Here is a 22,628-nt window from a genome sequence, read left to right on the forward strand (position 1 = left end):
CCGAGCGGGCGGCGCGCCCCGGCCGGGCCCCGCGGCCCCGACCCCGGCGGCGGGCGGCGGGGCGGAGCCCGGCCCGGGGAGGCAGCCCCCGCCGCGGGGCGGCCTCGGTGCCCGCTCGGTCCCCGCCCCGGGCCGGGGGGGGGCTGCCCGCCGGAGCCCACCGCCCCCGCCCCCGCGGGGAGCCGGCGCGCCCTCCGCGCCGCCCTCTCGGCCACGAGCGGAGGCTCGCACCTGCTTGGCACCCGGGGAGCACCGCCCGGCGCCGGGGGGATCCCCCTCCCTCGGCAGGAGGGGTGCGTGGGGCCGGGGGAAGTCCTCGTCTGGGTCATGCTGCGGGAGGAGGGGGCGATCCCTTCCATCGGGGCGGGGAAGGATGTCGAGGGCTCCGGTGGTCCCTTCCCTCTCCCCCCCCCCATCGCTCCGAATCAACCCCCACTCGCGCCTTCCCCCCCCCCGATGGGGCGTGTACAAAGCTCCCTCCCTCCCTCCTTCCTTCCCTCCCTCCCTTCTTTCCTCCCGCCCTCGGCCCTGGCAGCGCCTGGGGCTCCCCGGCGGGCCACGCTCAGGGGCCGCGAAAGGGCCGGCGGTGCCGGGAGGGCGGAGAAGCTGGGGCGGCCGGAGGTGGCGGGGCCCCCCCGCCGCCAGCGCCCTCGGTCCCCGCTGCCCCCCTGCAGCCGCAGCGTGGGGGATGTGGCACGTCGCGGTGCTGCCGGGGTGTAGCTCATTCCTGATGCCGCTGTTTGTCGCTGAGTTTTGAAGAGATTTATTGGCTGGCTCTTGCTAAGCCACGCTTGAGTAATCCGAGCTGCTGCGCGCCGTGGTGAAGCCCGGAGGGGGGTAACGTCACTCCCTCTGGCAGCGGAGCAACGTTAGTCTTCCAGCCCTCTAACCATCACTACAGCGTCGGAAACTGCCGGGTCACAGCCGTTTGCTTTGGAAAATTGGCGATGTTTGGTGCTAGAGATCGATTACCCTTGTAATCTTCCCCCCCACCACCACCTCCTGCTGCTTACCCCACCCCTACCCGCCCCAGACAATAGCGTCCGAGCTCCTCCAGGAAAAAAAATAGAAAAGAAAGCAAGGAAAGAAAGAAAGAAAAAGAAAGAAACTGGGGGATGGATCTGACTCCGATAGGAAAAGCGTGTATCTAGAAGTGGTGCTAATGGGAAGAGATTTCCGAGCTCCAGAGGACGATGATTTGTCACAAAGGGTAGCTGGCTCGGTGCTTTGGGCTGGAGCCGCGTAGGAGATCCTTGGAGAAGTCCTTGTGCACAGAAAACCGAAGACCTGTACAAACATGCCTGTTCGCAGAGGTCATGTGGCACCACAAAATACATTTTTGGGTACAATCATACGAAAATTTGAAGGGCAAAGTAAGTTCTCTCTTTCTATCTATTTTGCTACAGTAGTTTGATTCTGCTTGTGACTAAATGGACAGCAGCTCCAGACTATTTTAAGTTTCTAGCTTGGAAGGAAAACCCCAGAGGTAAAGGAGGGGATCCCTGGCAGGAGTAACGTTGGTTTTGATCTAGAATACGGATTGCCGACTTGAATTATCGGGCTTCCCCCCCCCCCCCCCCCCGCTGTTTCAAGGAATAGTTTTTATCTTTGACTGTATCCATATTGTATAGCTATAGAAGTTATATCTTTTACCTTCTTCTGAACCGGTAAGACGGCTCTAAAAGCAGAGTGTATAATCTTGCTGCCTGTGCAATGTCTAAAAAATAAACTAGATTTATTATTATGATATTGTTATTATTATTAATTATCATTGTTTTTTCAAAATAAAGCAGAACAGCCAGACTTTGATTTAGAGGAAACAGATAAGATGCAGAGGAGTTATTAAGGGGAAAATACTCTCTTACCTTGTTGTCATGACTGCATTTTAATGTAGCTGTCAAATATTTCTGCTTTGTTTAGGGAAGCCTAAAATATCTATCAAACCAGTGCAAATGCATCCTCAGGGAGAGTCTGTGAGATCTTTTCCAATGCAGCAGTTTACTATCTGTCGAGGAGGCTGAAGCTGAAGTGTTTTTCCTGGCTGAACTCTGGTTTACTGTTAACAGTGAGAAGGAACACTTGATGCTTAAAATGAATTTCATTTAGAAACAGTAGTTTTGATATATGTACATTTATTTAAATATTTAGCATAATTGTAGTATCAGTCTGGTGCAAACCCTTACAGCTAATTCCAGTTTATATACTTCCTTACACTTAAACCCACGTTACCAATTTAATATTTATATTATTTGAGAAAAAAATAAAGATGGTGTTTGTAGTCCTAATTTATCTAAATGCTAAGTCAGTGTTGCTACTCCAGTAAAGTTTTTATGCAGTAAACTGTATATATTTTTAAGAGAATAAAGCACTACCTACTAAATAGGCAAGTGATAGTGAAAGTTCAGCATGATTGAAAGACAGTAGAAAAAGCAAGAATGAAATCCATATTTTTCTCTCCAAATATTTCACTGGGTTCAAAGACAGAATATCATTAAAATTTTGAGGACTTGTACTGCTAACTTGGTGTCACATAAAAAGTCTTTTATAAAGCAAGGGACCTACTAATGTGATTAAGTAAGCAGAAAATCATGTTACTAACAGTAAATGTATCAAAGCTGCACATTTATAATTACAATGGGAATAGTGTGTTATAGTGGTAAACAGAAACAAATGAAATAACAGTTGAAAACTTTTGAACCTTTTATCAGGTGAGGGTTTGGAAAAGGATGATGGACTGAGGCACAGAACTTCAGCGGACTATGCAAAATGTTTCCAACATCACAATCTTTGGTTTTCATGTACCTTCATGCTCTTGGTTTTTTTTTTTCTTTTTAACTAAGGAATGTTTTCTTTTATAAATATAACTTCTAAAACAATCACAGAGGGAAAAAAAATTATCATGTTCTCTTCTAGATAGTTTTGTTAAGATACTGACTATAAACTTTCTGTCATTCACCTCAATGAAAATCCCTACAGAGTAGACTGAGCCAGTTGGACCTTATCCCAGGAAGCCCTTCACTTGAGGAGAGTCCCCTTTCCGAGGCCCCACTTCCCCCCAAAAAGAAGCTACTAACTTTTCAAGGACTTGCCTGGAGTTATGGCTGACAGGATGGCGCTCATCACCTGGGTTTCAGTGAAGCTGTAAAAGACAAAATTTTGAAGTCAAAAGGAGTTTTGCAACAGACTTGCATAATCTGGTTTTATTTCCTTAAAAGACAACTGTCTTCATGTTTAATGTATTCTAAATTGATTGAAGTTTCTTTAAAAGCTGTGGATCAAATTAGCTACATTAAATAACTGAAAATCTCTGCATTTCAGGCATTCCAGCGAAAAGAAGGGTTATTTAGCATCCATCCATGCAATCGACACTTTATGAAATGTTGAAAGAGTACTAAAAAATGCATCACTTTCTTTTATTGCAGATAAAAAATTCATCATTGCTAATGCTAGAGTGCAGAATTGTGCTATCATCTACTGCAATGATGGGTTCTGTGAGATGACTGGGTTCTCCAGGCCAGATGTCATGCAGAAACCTTGCACCTGTGATTTTCTTCATGGGCCAGAGACCAAAAGACATCATATTGCCCAAATTGCTCAAGCACTGCTGGGGTCAGAGGAGAGGAAAGTAGAAGTCACCTATTATCACAAAGATGGTAAAGTCTGTTTTTATTTTACGACTTTTTGTGTGTTTGGTTATCAGTTGATTGGTAAAAGAGGTGTGTATGATCTGCTGGCCAGACCCTTTGCAGGAGTAGTGTTGTAATTTCCCTGAAGTCCAGTGAAGCACACTTATGTATACCAGTTAGGGAATCTGCCCTGAAAGTAGTGGGTGTACAGACTATATCACTGTACGCTGACTCTAACAGCTGCATGAAGCTGGCACTGTGTTTGCAACTGTTGAACAAAAGTTCTCCTCTTGGTTGGTTTAAAGCAGATGTAAATCTCATAAAGTAAACAGCCCTACAACAATGGACAGATAACACAATCACAGAGGGGGCATCCTGTGAATCTTAATTTTTTATGAACTGTTTCATCTCACAGGACATAGGAATGGTGTATCAGTTTGAGGGGGCTTAACTCTGCCTGCCTCACACGATTGGAACCATACCTTGATTTAAATGCAGTATTTTACTGCAAAAAGTATAACAGAGTTAAAAGTAGCAAAAATTGGCCTATCATGAAAAAAGCATTAGCTTATAAAGAAAGGGGCAAGTCTTTTTCAGAGGTGAGATACTGTGAAGTTGGAGTACCTGCAATTGAACCACAGAAGTTGTCCTAGAATTAGGTTGTCAGAATAAAAATTTTGAGATGGCTAAACTATGAAGGGTTTCCCTGTTATTCAGTGAAGACTTAATATATGAAGAATGGCTAAATCTGCTATGCTGATGCTTTTTTCTTGTTAAGAGCATAAAATGAATAAATTACTGTATTTGCAGATTAAAAAATGCATACACGTGAAAACTAATTATGATAATAGTCATAGGTAGGGTTTCTTTTTTTTTTTTTTAATTACCCAGGGTTATTTACAGAAATATCCATCTTTCAAACAAATCCAAGTAATGGATAAGTGTGATGTACCTTATTCTGTCTCTTGTTGTGTACACTCTTGGGAGAGGGAAAAGGAAATTCATATTCAAATGCTGAGCTTAAATTAGTTCTGGAGAAGTGCCAGTGTGTTGTTTGCATCAATTTTAGAATCACATGCAATGGATGCTCTCGCATTTTAAAGTCACAGAGTTAAACCCTGTTCTCAATAATTCTGTTGTTATCTTGGACAGACTTAAGTAATATTATTTTTAGCTTAGGCTGGTATAATTCAGATAGGACTCAAGCCAACCATTCTACCCACGCTACCAATATTTAAGCATACTCTTCTTAGCATATTCTCAGTAGAGTCCTTTATTCTTCGATCTGGTTCGGTGGTCTGGAGCAGATTTTGGTCAAGATTTGTTGTTGTAGCTGTGCCTTGAACATAGATTTCTCAGGAGACCTGACACCATGTGTCTTTTACACATCTAGCCTGTGTTTGTGTTAGCTTGGCGTGTGTTAAAAATAATATTGCAAAAGGAGGATGTCATTGCTAACTTTCATAGCCACCAGCCTGGAGCACTGTTTTGAGATCTGGTTGTTTAAAAGTGCTTCAGTCTCCCAAGATATTAGGAGGGAGGGAAAGGGACTTAACTGAAGTACTGCTTATCTGTCAATTACCATAAATATATAATTTTCTAAAATGCTGAATTCTAGCATCATGTAACACAGTACAATCTGACGCAAACCAAAGTAAAACAGTCCATAAAAATTGCCATATCTTTTGTAAATAGTTTTCAATTTTGAAGCACATTATAAATGAGAGTTATGGATTATTCAGTGTAAACAATCTAATGCATAAGGGTTCTCAGTAACTTCACTTCTGTGAATAGTTTCTTTAAATTACTAGACCATATGTTTGAAGGCTAAGGAATTTCAAAAGCTACAGACAACAGTTCTAGACAAATTTGGGTTGAATTCCTCAAAATTTTACTGGTCAAAATGTGAACAGGATTTACTGTGTGCACTATATGCACTGCTAAATTTAAACAAGTACAGATGAATTATTTTGAATTGTAAATATCATTTAAAATACCAATTCACTACTTACAGGCAAAAATTGACAAAATACAAGATAGGTCTGACACTGAAATGCATAAATGTCTGACAGCTTGATCATTTGTATATACAGACTTTTTTGTTTCATTCCACATAATGTTCAATTTCTTTACAAAATGTGATAAAAAGATCTGAAGTTTATGTGGTATCATAAAATTGAAACTACCTATATGATGGATATAATAAATGTCAGTAAACATATTCTATAGTTATTCCAAATTACTGAAAAGACCTACTTCACTTTTCATCTTCACTTCTTCACTTACTTACTTTTTTCAAATTTGCAAACTTGATTTTGCTATATAGAGAGTATAATATATATATTTACGCTATACATAACATAGTCTGTATATTATAACAATATACAGAATGGCGACACCTAACAAGGACTTCCTCCAGGTTCTGAAGCAAAATGAATTTAAAGAATTTTCTAAAAATCTGAGAGTTAAGTGCCTGGTTAGTGGTTTATTTTGTATTGTTTGCTGTGAGTGGATATGGGAGTATTTTAGGAGATCGATACCAGCACAGTTAGAAATGTAACTTTCTCCATGTGAGCAACCCAAGTTACTCCAATGAACTACCCACTGCTTGAAAGTTTGATTTGACATTATATTTCATAGCTACCTGTTGTATAATATTTAACATAATACTAAGCATATGGAGGAGGAAGATAGCTCATGAAGGTGTGAATCGCTTGAGGTTCCACCAACAGGAGTTTCTGAAGACCGTATTACACAGTCCTGAATAGATGCCCAGTAAATTGCAAATAAAACCTTATTCCACATCAGACTATTGTTTACTCTACATAAGCCACTGATAATATTAAAAATTATATTAATATTTCAAAGTAAAGCAAATGTCAGTGGGATCATATATCCCCTCATTTAAAAAGCTAATCTGTCATCAGAAGTCCAGCAATAGAGATATCAGAAACGGAATCACTCTATAACTAATGCTTTTTCTTTTTAATTCTAAATACCACCTCACATATTTTTAAAATGTCACAGCTTTAAAGTTCAACGTAAAAGGAAATTCTTGCACTAGAAAAATGGTATTGCATACATACTGGGAATTAGCATTCTGATGTTCTCTACTGGTCTATAGTCCACTTTTCTACGTGAAAGAAAGTGCAAGATTTTGAGTTTTAAATATCCTGTTGATGCAAGACTGAATGCTGCTGGTTGTTCACTACTTCAACCTTTAGGCCAGATCACACGCTTGGAGAAAAGGGGACAGAAGGATGGGAAAAATTTTGTAGCAAGTTGATTTTCAGAAAAGGGCAGTTGCTTGAATCTACACTGCCTTAAAACACAGCAGACAGAAGATACAGTGGTCAAAGGAGAATGCAAATTTGATGTATCACGGTTTTATAAACATGGTACCTAGACTGGGCATGTTTTCCTTTTCACTGTGCAGTGTGGGGAGGGTGCAGAGGAGAGGGGGAGAATACTTGTGATGGCTTTGTGTAATTGTTTAGGTGGCATGGAGGTGGGATGCCAGCATTACTTACGCACCCAGCAGGCTCTGTCCCAACCACATCGGTGCTCTACCTTCGCAGAAGTTTTTCACGTTTGCAGCTAAAAGCCTTACTAGCTCCTCTTGCAGTATTTGTATCAGAATAAGATTGTTAATATAGCCTACATTTGGTTTTAATTTCTCCTCACTCCTTTTTCCTTTTAGAAAGGTATTTACACAATCCAGGCAAAGTTCTAGTCCTCTGTCCTGTTAGAGTAGTGCCACAGTAGGTGATTATATAGTTATCAAAATAATTAGTTACTACTGAGAAAAATGGTTAATGGGAACAGATGGACGCCAAAACTAAGGGTCCAGATTTATAGGTTCTCATCACACAAGGAGCTCCACAAACGTCACTGGATGTACTCATGGGATTAAAGACTCAGTAAATTTATTTTTTAATGTAAATATCCCTTTTTAAAAAGAACAGTAAATAAATACAGACAAATCACAAGAACTATTATTTTGAAACAGATTTTTTTTTAAAGTCTTGCCCATTAGGCATTAACATCTGCTTAATTCAAAAATTATAGTCTGATATCAAAGTAGCAGTATAGTATATTCCTCACTATATCATAACTTCATTTTCACAAATCTTATAGCTATATGATCTGTATTATTGTTGAAGGTAAGATATTGTTTATACAGAATATCAATTCTTATTTTAATAAAGTTATTTGAGTTGAAAATGTTTGACAGCTCTTCCTTCAAGGACTCCATTTTGCAGTTTAAGTCATTATTGCATAAATCATTCTTGACAGATGTAAAATATTGCTTGAGGTGGTAAAGCTGTAAAGCTTTTGACATAAAAAGTATAATTATTTTGGGATTGAGAATGGATATATGATAATCAGAAAGGATTGTATCACACTAAATACTTTTTACTTCTTACTCTATGCTTTGTGGACAACAGTGGGCTATATCTAAGCTTAGAGAGTATGCCTGTTAAAGGGAGGTAAGGAGATCATTTAAGCTTACCTTATCCACATCAGATATTCTAGGGATAAGAAGCACTACAGAAGAGTATAGGTTTCAGTAAAGATAAGATTAAGCAATTATTTTCAGAGTGTTTACAAACGTCACAAATTACTTGCTACTTACCCAGTTTAAGAAATGTAATTTGCTACAACTGACTGCAAATTAAACAAATCTGTGTTTTCAAAACACATTAAGATTCCAAACTAATATTTTTAAGGCCTTTTAGGCTCTTTTTTGAGGATAAGAAAATTGAAAAAAAGTGCAATCATACTGACAAAATAAAGTGAAAATGGTATTAAGTGTTCTTAAATAGAAAGATCAGGGCTTCATTTAGAAGGTCATCATCTAGACTTCAGTCAGCATAAGTGTTTTATCACCTGTTTGTGTTCTATAAATGCTGTGAACCTACCAATCAATTTAAAGTACAACTGAAAAGAAAGACTTTTGCATGTGTATCAGATCCCCTTAGACTAGCTCTAACATGGGGGTCAGCAAGTACAGTCTTGACTGTAGATTCAATGCCTTAACCAGAGCTGATGAGAAAGGTCAGTGAATCAAGTCACTGTCTAATACCCTGCTGCTGTAGGAGTTCTTGGTTTAAGAAATACTATCTGACTTGATAAAGAAACTGTTACCCCCCAACAAAAAGCTGTCCAAAAAACCTGTCTTAATGCAAGTTTTTTCCAAACATCCTTAAAAAAAAACAATTTGGATCAAATCCAGAATGTTAGTGAAGGTGTTGAACTATTGGAAATGGATGACCTTTTCTTATGTCTGTAGTGTAATAGTACAGACATATCTGGTGTAACCCTACCTCAGGTTTTAATATTTGTCCTAAGAGACAAGACTGTCCCTTGTCCCATTCAGTATTGCTGGTTTTGCAACAGGGAGCACCATCCACAGTGAGCCGATACCTTATTGATCAGAATATCTCATTTAACCGTTGCCATTCAGTAATGGCTCTTGTGCCTGCCCAGAGCTGTGGGTCACTTCTTACTCACATTTTACATGGGATACCTAATGATTATGATAAAGGAGCTCTCAGATATACTAAGTAGGTTTATTTGTGGGCCAATTCCCACTATATTTTTCAATTCCTTGGCTTTCCAATATATTCTTTTCTCTTCTCAGGTTAAGATGAATTTATGTTCAGTAAGAAGGGGGTTTTTATAGAAGATCATTTTTTCCCATGCATGTATTCCTGCTAGTGAGAGACAGTATCTGAATAATAGAGGAACAACAGTTAAAGCACCTTTAAAATTATTCTCTTTGTCGGTGTTTAGGGTCAGAGAGGTATGATTAGATATATCTAATTTTAACAAATAATGAAGAATACAACTGCTATTATTATAGCTACTGCATCTTTAACAGAAAAAAAGAATCTTACTCAGTTTGGAAAAATCCCTTCTGACAGTTTTAAGTCCTTCCATGGCACAAATAAAAAACCTGCAGGCTAGTGGATCAGGAGGAGTCTTTCATTTCAGTATAGAGTCCAGAGGGAACGGTTCTGCCTTTGGACTTCCATAGTACAGTTTTACAGCAGGATTCAGAAAGTCACAGGGTCAACTTATACTGAGCAAGGGACCCAAATTTCCCTTGCTTGAGCTACAAAGCATCAGTGATTGCTGACTTTCCAAGGTGGAGTCCCACAGTGGTAAGAAAGGTGTCACATTCTGGAGTCAAATGGCACTAGAAAGTTACGATATGATACACATACTCAAAATTACGGTTTTTCTAAGCTGTTTAGAATGATAATATCCTATGGAGAAGAGTTTCATCTTTTAATTAGGCATTGCCTGACAAAGTTTTTGTCTGCTTTGAATATGGTCCTTTCAGTTTCAGTGAAAGCTATTTTGGTTTGGGGTTATGAGACAAAAAGAACAGAAGCTGTCAGTCTGGTTTTTTGGTGTGGTTTCACATGATTTTATAGTGTCCTCTTTCCGTCTTCAGTGTGCATCCTTTCTAATGTTACATTCTGATGAGAGTTATTCCATACTCCTAATTTGCGTTACCGATTGGTTCTTTCTCTTCTCCACCAGATTGGCCCATATATCAAAAAGAGATGCACAGAGCAGATCAGACATCATAACTTGCTGTAGACGTGGGGGAAGAGCAACTGCTTTTCTAATAGCAGCCTTATGCATACTTGGTATTATATAAACTTCAGAACCTCACACTTTGAATAGTACCAATGTTGACATTGGTGCTGTTCTCTCTGGTTTCAAGCAATGAAAAGAGAATAGTAGTGTGGGTTAGATTTTATCTTGGTGGTTTCAAGTCCAGTTTTAAAGTGTTCCCTACATATTTGACTTAGTGTATGACTCAGTCTATGTGCTAGACAGTCAATATTCTTCCCAGCTTCCCAGCTAAGCGTGGAAAAAGTTTAATCAAGCAGTATAGGATTCAGAGTAGCAAGACCAAGCTGACTATGGAAATTGCTAACTCACTCTGGAAACCGTGTATCTCAAACACAGTCAGAACTGTAGCCGTGAACCTAGTAGATCGAGGCAGAGCAGATGCATGACAATAACAGTGGCATAATGTGGCTCTATAGTTACAGCTGGTTTCATGTAGTCTACACCTCTAAAAGTTTGCATCTCTGAGGTGAGACGAATTGATGTAATAATTTTGTATAGCTTGAACTTTTTAGTGTAGTTTACTGGTTTGTTTTAAAGGAAATAACACACATATTTGAATTATTTCTTAGAAATTAAAGTTTCATTTGGAAAGCAGAATTGCAGCCATAACTAGTCACAAAATGCTTTTTGACCTCCAGCATTTCCACAGATATCCCATTTTAAGCTCCCTCACCAACTTTCTGGTACAATATAGCCTTTTTGTTTCTATTTGTCTTACTTATTTAATTCTGTAATCACAGTGAAGTCTCATCAGTAAAGATCACCATAAAGGATACCAAAATTCAATCTGAAAAAAAGTCAAAGTAAACAGTGTAAAGGGGAGGTCCTGTTGTCTTTTCCTGTTTCATTAACCAGTCTCTAGTTATAGGTCTCATTATACCTAGTTTTGATAATGCTCTCAATTATAGCACTGAAGTGTTAGTCACAAGAAGAAGATATTCTGGCTTCATTGCTAACAAAGAGCCATCATATCATCATAACCTAAAGATGGTGTATAAATGTCAACATTATTAACTATTTCATTGCTGGTAGTTGAGTGGAAATGACCAGAAGAAAGCTTAGGCCAGAAATCACAGCTGCCTTCAGTACTTCCCTGCTTGCTGAAATTTCTTGCTTTCCTATCCTCATTCCTCCATAGTACCACAGTCAATAAAAATCCTTTCTTTTACATGTTGCTGTGACCTCATTTAAATCCCTGATTTGCCATATGAGACTGCAGTGGAAACCAGAAAGTCTTGCCTAAATGGTCAGTTCAGTTCAGAGAAACACAACAAGAGTTTACTTCAAATACTGGGAAATTAGGATTTATCACAATACCCAAATACACTGATCCTTGACAGCATCAACTCATGAAATGTTGGCCTCTTTAGAGCAAATGCATGGGACTATATAGTAACTGATTGTTTCTGCACCCAGAAATACTCCTAAAGGCCTGAGAGCAAGATATTAATACCTACAGGTAGAGGACTCAGCTTGTGCACCCACAGCTTTCACAGAATTAAACTGTGAAGTTTAATTTTTGCAACACTAAAAATCCTGATCTTTAGGTATTAGAGCACTGCTGGTAGAGACGTATTATGCCATTGCTAGTATTAGCTGTATCTGAGCTGCTACATACAAAGACAACAAGTTATGAAAGAAACATGCAAAACACAGACAAAACCTTCCTCCATTTTAATCCACAGAGTAGAGAGGCAGAGATGACTTCAGAACAAGGATAGATATATATTAGGGGTTTTGCCTTTGTCTTACACTTAGGCTGTTTGAAAAGCAGTTAATCATCACGTAAATATGTTTCATCACTAACACACATGTTCTAAAGTATTTGTTCCCAGCTGTTCTCAGACTTTGGAGTCTGTGCCCTTTTGAGATTATTTATTTCTTAGAGCATTCTCTACTGATTTTCATTCAAATCAATGCAAGTGTATCTCTGAAAATAGCTTGCAAATTTCCTCCTTTCAAAACTCATTTGTGCCAATCTGCTTTACTCCTTCCTCTCTGGAAAAAATGCCAGATAATTGCATTAGTATTTTGCATGTTTATGGCTGTTGTACAAGAAAGCATTTCTTTTTATACTTTCAAAAGAACATGAAACTCAGTAGTCCATAAATCCTATTGTCATGGTATTTAAGGTAAAATACTGTTGCAGTTCTGTCTACTTGCTTGAAAAAATGGCTTTCAATTCACAAATGGGAAAGAAAGAAAGAAAACCTAAAGTCCATGTCATTTTAAATATTGATAATAAAAGAAAGGAAAATGTGTTCATTTTTTCCCATCATAAATGCCCAGCATTATTTTTGCATGATAAAATATACCAGGAATCAATTTAACACCAAAGTCCATCTAACAGAAAAGACAAGACTTCCCAAAAGGACTGTTTCTGGAGTCATGGACAACATGCCATATAGCGTGAGAGAATAACAACCCTGAAGTACAAAACCAGGTATCTATAAATTAATATCTGAGCCTTCTCTGTGGATTAATGGAGCAGCTCATGAACTGGTGTGAATGACAGCCTATATATAATGTCAATCCTGAGCCAGTCTGTGCTGGTCCACATTTCAGAGCATCCTTAGTGCTTCTCTAAGTTATATTGATTGTTTATGGCAACAAGAATATGAGGTGGCACAGAAACAGCTTTAGTGTTTTACTCACACAGTTTCAAAGAAAATTTTTGTAGAGGGATAAAGAAAATTTTTGTAGAGGGATGAAGCAGAGTTTGAGTACTGTTTGTGGGTGATCACAAAACTGTATTAAGACATTGTTTCTCTTTATCCTAAAACTTGCAAATCACTTCTCATGTCAGCAGTAGAACTAGGGTCTAAGGAGCTGCTCCCAAATGCTTAAAAAGTTAATTAAAAACTACTAACTACTACTGCAGCTACAAACAGAATTAGTGTCTGATATGTGTGATGTTTGCAGATCAGGCGCTAGGTGCAGGTGGCATCCCCCTTCTCTGGTTACTGTTTATTTAAAGTGGGGAAAAGAGGAAGGAATACATGGTCCATAGACAACTATTCTTCCTAGCTGACAGATATGCAATTTTATTTTACAAAAACAACTACACAAACCAAGAATATTACAGCTGAGGGAGCTTTTCAATAGACCGTGCAGGTCTATTTACATGCATTTCTGGTTGTCTTTTGACCTCATTCATGAAAAAATACCCCAGATCCTGCAGAAGCAGAATCGCCAGTAGTGTCACTGTCTCTGCAGAACTTGACATATGCAAAACATAATTATTAGCCAGGTAAATACATTGTATGTGGCTGCCTGTATCTCAAACATGATTTCTCTTACATTTGAGTGTGCAAGAGCATTTGCCCCTGCTTCATGGGAGCTGAGTGAATTGTTTCCCTTTTAAGTAAAATTTTGGTCTTAATCCCTTTTCCTTTCATCTTGGGATCATTTTCCTGTAAATAAAAAAAGTTGTGAATAAAACACTTTATTTCCACTTTCTAAGGAATTTAAGAAAATATATCAACTGTTTTTTGAAATGATGGAGAAAAAATTCTACATGTTTAACCTTGATTGTTACCTGGAAAGTAGATTATCCAAGCTTTTTTTTTTTGCCCCTTAGGGGCCACAGGCACTAAAATATCAGACATAACTAAAGTATCATAGTTACAAAGATCACACTGAGGTTCAGTTACTCCAAGGGAAATGACTGACCTGAACTTTTACATGTAAAAGCAAATTTAGGACTAGATTTTCAATTATATGTATTATGTCATATATATTATAAAAGGGCATTTCTCCCTCTCAAGAGTTTCAACAACCACTTTGAGGAGCTGCCAAAATTACCTCCTATCTCATCATAGAATCATAGAATACAAACTGATACTCTGTAGTTCACAACGGTTTTACTAATAAAGCATTATTCTTACTAAATACATTCAATCACAGGAAGTCTGAACGGAACAGCAAATTAAAGTGACTTGTAATGAGCTGATTGACTAATGTAGTGAGTCTCTTACCTTGAAAGACATTATTCTTGAAAAGCTCACAGTTCCAAACCATCATTCTCTACTGTATTTTTGCACTATCCTCCTCTCTTTTCTAAGACACTACACCAAGGTTGCATTGTAACATTTCCCAGTATAGGCAAGAGCATTGTGTATATATAAATAAATGCACAAAACCCCCCAACCCCAAAATGATCAAGTCCAAGAAATTGATAACAGAGTGAGAATATGAAATGATACTCAACAGGGAATAGTTCTGTAAAACAATCTTTAATAGGAATTGCACAGAATAGGAGTTATTCTTAAACAAGTATCTCAGACCACAGGCCAGGTCCGAGAAAAGAGACACCCTAGTAGGATGCAGTTGTGTACATGTCTCTGTCCTGTCTGTAATAAAGGATAATTTCTAGAGAAACTCCATCTTCTGTTAGAGAGGGTACACACTGTAATGATCTTCAAGTGCTAGAACAGGGTTAGAGACAGCTGGGGTTATTCTGAACAGCAGAAGGGGCCAAACTGTTTCCTTCGCTTGCCACAGGGTTAAAGAATGCAAAGGTGGAGTCAAGTCGCTGTTCATCTTTTTCCCGTGTAATCCCTGTATCAAGTTCAGCCCTCAGGGTTTCCAAATTTGATACAGAAAATAGAACTACCAAATAAATGACAAAGAAAAAAATATACGAGGCATGCTTAAGAAAGTTCAGTGGCTGCTAAGCTCACACTTTGTCCGAACAGGAAACTTCTCATTTGCAAGTCTCACGTTGGACTTTGTTGTGATAGTTGTAGCGCCTATTCAGGAGCCACGAATCAGTCATACAGAGCCTATGCATCGTTCTTAAACCACATCAATATTTTAAAAGAAAGCAAAACTATATCTTATCTGAGCAGTATTTGGTTTTAACTGGTGCTGCATGTATCATATAATGAACAAGGCTTTATTTCCTCCCCAAAACAAAAAACTCCCACTCTCCAAACATTCAGGTAACTGAAATTTCATCAGACTCTAGCTTGGTTCAGCTTTTTGAGTGTGTATAATGGAGTCTGTTCTCCATGATCCTGCATACTTGGGAGAGTTACATAAACTTACCAATGGGAAAATGGACATTTCTGCAGGATCTAGTACATCTGTTCAGATTCAACTAGCTCATCTCTAAACTTGATACATTAACCAGGGATATTCTTATAACATAGTTTAAATTGTAACTTTTTCCTCTCTTGGATTTCACCCTTTGTTTGTATCTTGTTTTTTAGAAACTGGCACAATCTGTATAACAAGTAATGCTTTGTTTCACATGGGAATCTTTAAATAGCAATCACTCAGCCATGTTTGCTTTCAGAAAGCATTCCGTTAGCATGGCACATACTCTAACTAATATATAACATTTTACCATTCCAGTATAGCAAAGAAGCCCTTTTGTTAGATTGGCCTATTATAGCCATCATATTTTCATAGAATCAAGAAGAATTCAGGTCAGGAGGAGACTTAGGAGGTCGTCCAGTCCAGCCTCATGCTGAAAGCAGGAGCAACACAGAATTTAGACTAGGTTCCTTAGGGCTTAGTCCAGTTGGGTGCCAGGATGGAGACCACACAGCCTCTCTGGGCAACCTCTTCCAGTGCTCAGTTACCCTCATATTGAAAATGGTTTCTTCTTATGCCATGTCAAGACCTTCCCCATTTTAATTTAAAGCATTGCCTATCATTCTCCTGCCATGCACCTCAATAAAGAGCCTGTCTCCATCTCCTGGTAATTTCCTCATAGTTATTGAAAGGCTGTTACTACATCCCTCAAAACTACCTCTTCTCTAGGCTCCTGGCCAAGGCCAGTTTCCTCAGCCTCTCCTCACAGGACATGTGCTCCACATCCATATCCATCTTGGTGGCCTCTGCTGGCCTCACTCAAGTTTATCAACATCTGTCTTGTACTAGTGGTCCAAAGCTGGATGCACCATTCCAGGTGTGACCTAATGAGCACGGAGGAAAGGGGAAGTATCACTTTCCTCAGTCTGCTGGCTATGATACAACCCAGTATGCTTTATCCTGGACACAGGTGGACTCAAATTTCTCAAGAGATCCCTGACGCAATCCTCTTCCAGTACCTTGAACCCTGTCTTCCTTGAACCCTGTTTCAAGATTCAAATGTCTCCCAGACTGAGGCAGTGAATGTATAGAGTACCTCAGCTTTATCTGCATCCATTGTCACTACATCACCCTCCCCACTCAGCAGCAGGCTCGCAATATACTTGTTTATTCTTTTACTGCTAACGTAGCTAGCAACAGAAGCACTTCTTGTTGCCCTTGATATCCCTAGAGTTTCAAGTCTAGCTCAGCTTTTCCTTTCCTAAGACCATCCCAGCATGCCTGGGCAGTGTTTCCGTATTCCTCCTTTGTAGCCTGCCCTTGCTCCCACCTCTTTTATAAGTCTTTTTGGTTTTGGGGTTTTTTTTTTTGCACTGGAGCTCAGTCATGAGTTCCTTGCTGAGCCATCTGGTATTCTGATACATCTACTCATTTCTCCAAGTATTTGGATGGACTACTATTATGCTTGAGGGAGGGTGTTTGAGGGTGTTTCCCTCTGGAAAGTTTGAAGAACTAATGGGTTAGTTTCCAGATTTTTTCTTTTATTTTTTTCTTAATTCAGTAATATGTAGGTATTTTACACAGCTTTTAATATACTAATTGGCATTCTGTACTACTTTTATAGATTCCTCCTACTTGAATGTTCAGTATTATGTCAAGTTTTATACATGAAATTTTCGTAACTTAGGTACACTTATACATGCATTAGAAAATCCTGTTTACATTGTATATCAAAGGTAGTTGAAATTGCAACCTAGATATTGTTTGCCAGAACGTCTTTTCCAAATGTCATTACTGATGTGCTACATGGTATAAATTCCATGTTGCTACCCATTTTATTATGAGGAACTATATGCTCAGTGTTTTCCTTTATTGGAGGCCAATCTGCCTGGCCTGTTAGGCATCTGCCTGGTTTTCTTTGGGAGATTTTTTTATGCAAACATGTGCTTGAGTTAAGAAGAAAACAGACGTTCTAATGCTTATTTTGCCATGGATTACAGTCATCCAAACAGCTTAATGCTAAAGATAATTGCAATGGAGTTCTTTTTGTAAGTTTTAGAAGCAGCTAATCAATTGTCTTATACTGGGAGATAAATGCAACTGCCACTGACAAACAAGTAGGGCATCCCTGGCACACATTTTTCAGCAGTTCATTCCCATCATTAAAGATGTGCAGAAAACAGATCTTCTAAGAGAGAAATATTTTTCACATCATGTGGAATTCTTGTAGAGACTCTCAGTAGTGAGGTAAGCTTATTGAAACACTCTCTCATCTCAGAAGAAAAAGGTTGTGGCTAACATTTCCTTATATAGGTCATGGCAAAAGACATCCCTTTCTTCTCCATTTCTCTTCTGCCACTTTTTATTTCATATTTTCTTCAAGAAATGATAGATACAGTGATTTGTCCTATGCTCTTTCCTCCAGGTTAGTGACTACGGGAGATAGAAATCTGCTGTTTCCTTCAAGGGTTAATACTGCCCTTTTTCTTTAGGCCAATGCCAACTACCCTTCCCCTACCCTATCAAACAACAAAATCAATATCGAAGTGCACAAACTACCTCCTGACAGCAGCTCAGCACATCTGGCTGCCAGTATTGATGGCACTCAGCACCCTGCTGGAGCTGGCCCCTAACCCATGGAGCATATTGTGTCAGCAGCAGAGCATCAGGAATCCTGGCAGCTTTTGTGGTACTGCAGTGATGTCAGATCCATGGTTTTAAGCAGTGGCCCTTCAAATACCCGTCATTTAGGGTTCTGATTCCATCTGAGGATATTGGAAAAGATAACTGAGACATGATCTCGCTGGCTTAAGTCACCCCAGTTGGGTGGCCTGACAGCCTACTCAGGTCTGTAACCCATTCCATGTTTTCTTTCAGTTCTTTATAGATAGACAAGGACTGTTAAACAAACACAATGTAACAATTAAAGCATATTTAATGAATATTATTAATGATCAGTTCAACTGCTGTTTGAAGGTGTTGATAAGCTTCATTAAATATACTTCCACTGACTAAAACAGCACTGACGATATTTTTAACTTTATTATTAAAATCATTTTCTCCCTACTGCTTGTATATTTGACACTTACAAATCTGTTTGTTCCATGCTGGATTTTATTTTTAATCATCCTAATGTGATGTTAAAAAGTTCATCGATAAAACCCGCTTTACTGACTGTCTAAAAGAAACTGTCTTTTACTCTCTTTCCATGTGACGGACTGTCGTGGTTTAACCCCAGCCAGCAACTAAACACCACGCAGCCGCTCACTCACTCCCCCCCACTCAGTGGGATGGGGGAGAAAATCGGGAAAAGAAGCAAAACCCGTGGGTTGAGATAAGAACGGTTTAATAGAATAGAAAAGAAGAAACTAATAATGATAATGATAACACTAATAAAATGACAACAGCAATAATGAAAGGATTGGAATGTACAAATGATGCACAGTGCAATTGCTCACCACCCGCCGACCGACACCCAGCCAGTCCCCGAGCGGTGAATCCCTGCCCCCCCCCCCCCCACTTCCCCGTTCCTAAACTGGATGGGACGTCACATGGTATGGAATACACCGTTGGCCAGTTTGGGTCAGGTGCCCTGGCTGTGTCCTGTGCCAACTTCTTGTGCCCCTCCAGCTTTCTCACTGGCTGGGCATGAGAAGCTGAAAAATCCTTGACATTAGTCTAAACACTACTGAGCAACAACTGAAAACATCAGTGTTATCAACATTCTTCACATACTGAACTCAAAACATAGCACTGTACCAGCTACTAGGAAGACAGTTAACTCTATCCCAGCTGAAACCAGGACACAGATAAAAGTATCTTGGGGGTGTACAACAGCAGTCCCTGGTGTTACATTACCAATGCTGGTTGCCCCTACAATCAATTAATTTGATGGTGCAGAAGAGAACATATCTAGCGTATGCATTACAATATAGTATTATGTAAGGATTTCTGATTTGGTCTTTTTTTTTAAGTCTGTTTTTTATTTCAACTCAGATGCAAAGCCATTCCTACTGCTATAGTAGTCAATGAGAGATTCACACATTCACAGTATAACTGCAATCATTTCTGCATGTAACAGATATAGTGTAGTATTCAGGGTAGCTACTTGTATGTGCTTCGTTTCTGCATAGGGTGAATTTTGTGTGCATAGCACTGTGACGTATGTCTTATTTTTAATTTAAAGGACAGAGAATATAAAAATCTTTTCTCATTCTCGGACTGGACCAAATTGCCATTGTCAGATTGTCCATTAGTAGCCGATTGCAAATGTTGACTTGTTTTTGTCAAGGAGAGCGGTTAAAAATACTTGGCTCTACGAGGCTTGTGTAAAGTCAGAATGTGACCAAGAGCCAAAAGGATGGCTTTTTTAAGCCTTGTTTCTGATACTGTGCTTTGTAGAGGAACACAATTATCTTTACAAACAGGTATTACAAAACAACTTACCCTTATGACTAACATAACTTCAGAAATGGTGTTTACTTCCCAGTTATTTATGGTCTTTATCTAAAAAAAAGAAATGTAAATCTAACCTCCCAAATCAAATAAGTGTAATTTCTAAGAAGATTTTTTAATAACTGTAAAGTTTGTGTGCTTTTATTTGGATTTGAAATGCTTGAAAATATTTGATAGTTATATGTTTGATATTTAGATATTTGATAAAGGCTTTACGAGAATATGCTTTTTTGAAACCTTGTTGAACAGATCACCCTTCTAATGATGAGTCATTCTTTTTTAGATACACAATATATTATAATGTACATTTTGCAAGCAATTATGAGAGCAAAATAACTTAGAGATATTTTTAAATTGAAGTAATTTCATACTAACTACAGCCCTAATATGTAGGGTTATGGCATTTTTATTATTCTTTGAAATTACCATTTTCGCCCTGGAACCCAAGATAATCAAAGGGAATTTTAGAGATCAGGGCAGTGAGTTCAACCATGGAACTGCCCAGGTCTATTGGCAGGGAAAAAGAAGTGTAATATTTTAAAGTGGTAATGCTAAATATAAACCTTTTTTTGAGTACAGGATTGACAATTCCATTAAGCCTACCTAATCGTCCTTTCTGAAGTGCAGCAAAAAGGGTAAGCAAAATGTCTGGCTAAAGGCTACTGTGTATCACTTCACATTGCTTTTTCCAAAGCCTACAATGGTAAATTCAGCTTTCCTTTCAATATTTTAGGCAGTATAGAGGCCTTCATGCATACCTGTGTTGGTGGTTGATGGTATCTTACATTTTATGGGAATAAAATACAAGCACTGTGGTGCTGAACCCCGATCAGGGATCAAAGTTAACATGCTATCTCTAAGATATTATCTGCAAAGGAAACTTTCCAAAAGGGATTAAAGAATTATAAAGAAAGTTCATTATTACCTGCCATGGACATATCATCTATATATTGTAGAAAAAAAAATTACTGAAGAAAAATAAACAGAAAAAAATAAAAAAAAAAGGTTTTTGAGTCTGTCTTCTTCTGCTGTGCTACCAATACTTCGAGCAAACTGACAATGTTCTTATGCAACAGCAGTGTACAAAGGAAAAATTTAATAGGATTGAATCAAGTTGAAATCAGTTTAAGTTGTGCAAAGTGTATCAGCCTTCAATTGGTGGTCAAATCAATTCCATTTTGAGAAATTTTAGGATCTCAGGGCTACTGTCTTAGAGTCATTGAGAAGCTTATGTGTTTAAGCAAGTGGAAAAAAAGCATGCAAAAACTTGCCGGAGAAGTTCCTAGTTAGCTCCATGCATAAAGTTCATTTCACCTTTAACATTACTACAGCTTTCAGTGGGGAGAGGAAGGGAAATGTGGATTCTCAAGAATTACTAGAATTACTTTTTTTCTTCTGTTGAAATTCTCTTTCAACTCAACATAAGTAAAGTGGCTGGTATGGTCATATGCTGAACATCAATCAGCTGAGCACACCTGGCAAGTAGCTGTTTACTCAATTCTGTAGTTTGCTAGTTAGCAAGAATCATACTGTCTTTCTATACAGAGGTGCCCACAGTTTTAACCCTGTAATTTTTTTCAAATTATGAGATATGTTCACCTTTCCTTCAGGCCAGGCATTACAATGCATGGCCAGATTTTTAGAGAAAAGTTTACTGGATTAGAATATTCAGCTTTTTGTTCTGTGAGGATTTTGATTTTCATTGTTTATGGGGTATGAAAATAATGGCCTGCATTCTGTGCCTAAATGAGAGCCGATCTTTTCTGAAAATCTAGCCTGAGCTGCAAAGTTAGGGAAGTTATAAATCTGATTTGCTGAATAGTTCACTGTTGTTTTTCTCTTTATTATATCATAGAGGGTCTCTCTTCTGCAATTTTAAAACTCAGTAATAATATACTGCATCCAATTATATCTACAAATTATAATATAGAAATAAATGTAGTATTACTGTTGTCTTTTTCATTGTTGCCACTTATGCTTATTTGCACATCTTTTTTGTGTTACCTCTAAAATAAATATCATAGGTATGGTAAACCACAGAAGGGACAAACTACAAAATCCCTACTATTCTACAAATTATTTCTTCAGAGCAACTGGCAATATCCAGCAGTAAATATGCATTGGTTTTGGTACCAATGTTGATTTTTTGCTTTAATATAGTTTATGGGAAATACAGTAAATAGCTCCAGATATATTTACTATGGTGGTTGTAATTACTCATAATTATATAATTATAATTAAATTGGATGCCTAACACTATTTATCAAACAAGGATACAGTCAATATTACTATATGAAATTGGCTTGGCTCTGTATTAAATTAAAGTGCAAAAGTCAAACAGAAAGCTTGATGTAGCACTTGAATTGGAGCCCTGTTCAGACTTCAAGAGTGAGGATCCTCTGGAGAAGCTGTATATTACAGACCATTCCAAAAGGAAAGAAAGCAAATATAAGCACTGTGAGGAATATATAAGAACAATAAGAAAGCATGTGCCTAAATGACTGTGTGAGACTGCGTGAAATATTTTAGTCCTTGGCAGAACTGTGGGATAGCAACAACAGAAGTATTTCCTTTCAGGCTCCACCCTACTACCTTTTCATGTCATGTTTCAACTAAGTCATTTCTGCAAATGCTGAATTTCTCTGTACCCAGATTTAAAATAGCTGAATTCAAGAGCATGAAGACTGGCTTGGATGTTTTTACTCTACCATGAGAAATTTATATCTGAGGTCTGTTGGAAATTCAAATACCTAACATCTTCAAAATTAAACTTTCAGGGTCGGTTTGGGCTTGTGCCAGTAAACAGCATCTTCATTACGATGATTATTCCAAGCATACAGGTCTTATAACCTACTT

At 38.5% G+C, this 22,628-nt stretch overlaps 1 protein-coding gene across 4 annotated transcripts in view; it reads left to right on the plus strand.

Annotated features, from left to right (window-relative positions):
* The first annotated feature begins 518 nt into the window (after positions 1-518).
* KCNH7 (potassium voltage-gated channel subfamily H member 7) overlaps positions 519-22,628 on the plus strand; it is a 242,856-nt gene continuing 220,746 nt past the window's right edge. For all 4 annotated transcript variants that reach the window (XM_052793093.1, XM_052793092.1, XM_052793094.1 and 1 more), the window contains exons 1-2: positions 519-1,373; positions 3,423-3,653. In XM_052793093.1, coding sequence (XP_052649053.1) covers positions 1,298-1,373; positions 3,423-3,653 — 307 coding nt within the window. In that variant the 5' untranslated portion in view covers positions 519-1,297. The remainder of the gene's footprint in view (positions 1,374-3,422; positions 3,654-22,628) is intronic.

The sequence above is a fragment of the Harpia harpyja genome, chromosome 7 (genome assembly GCF_026419915.1).
Source record: "Harpia harpyja isolate bHarHar1 chromosome 7, bHarHar1 primary haplotype, whole genome shotgun sequence".
Lineage (NCBI taxonomy): Eukaryota > Metazoa > Chordata > Aves > Accipitriformes > Accipitridae > Harpia > Harpia harpyja.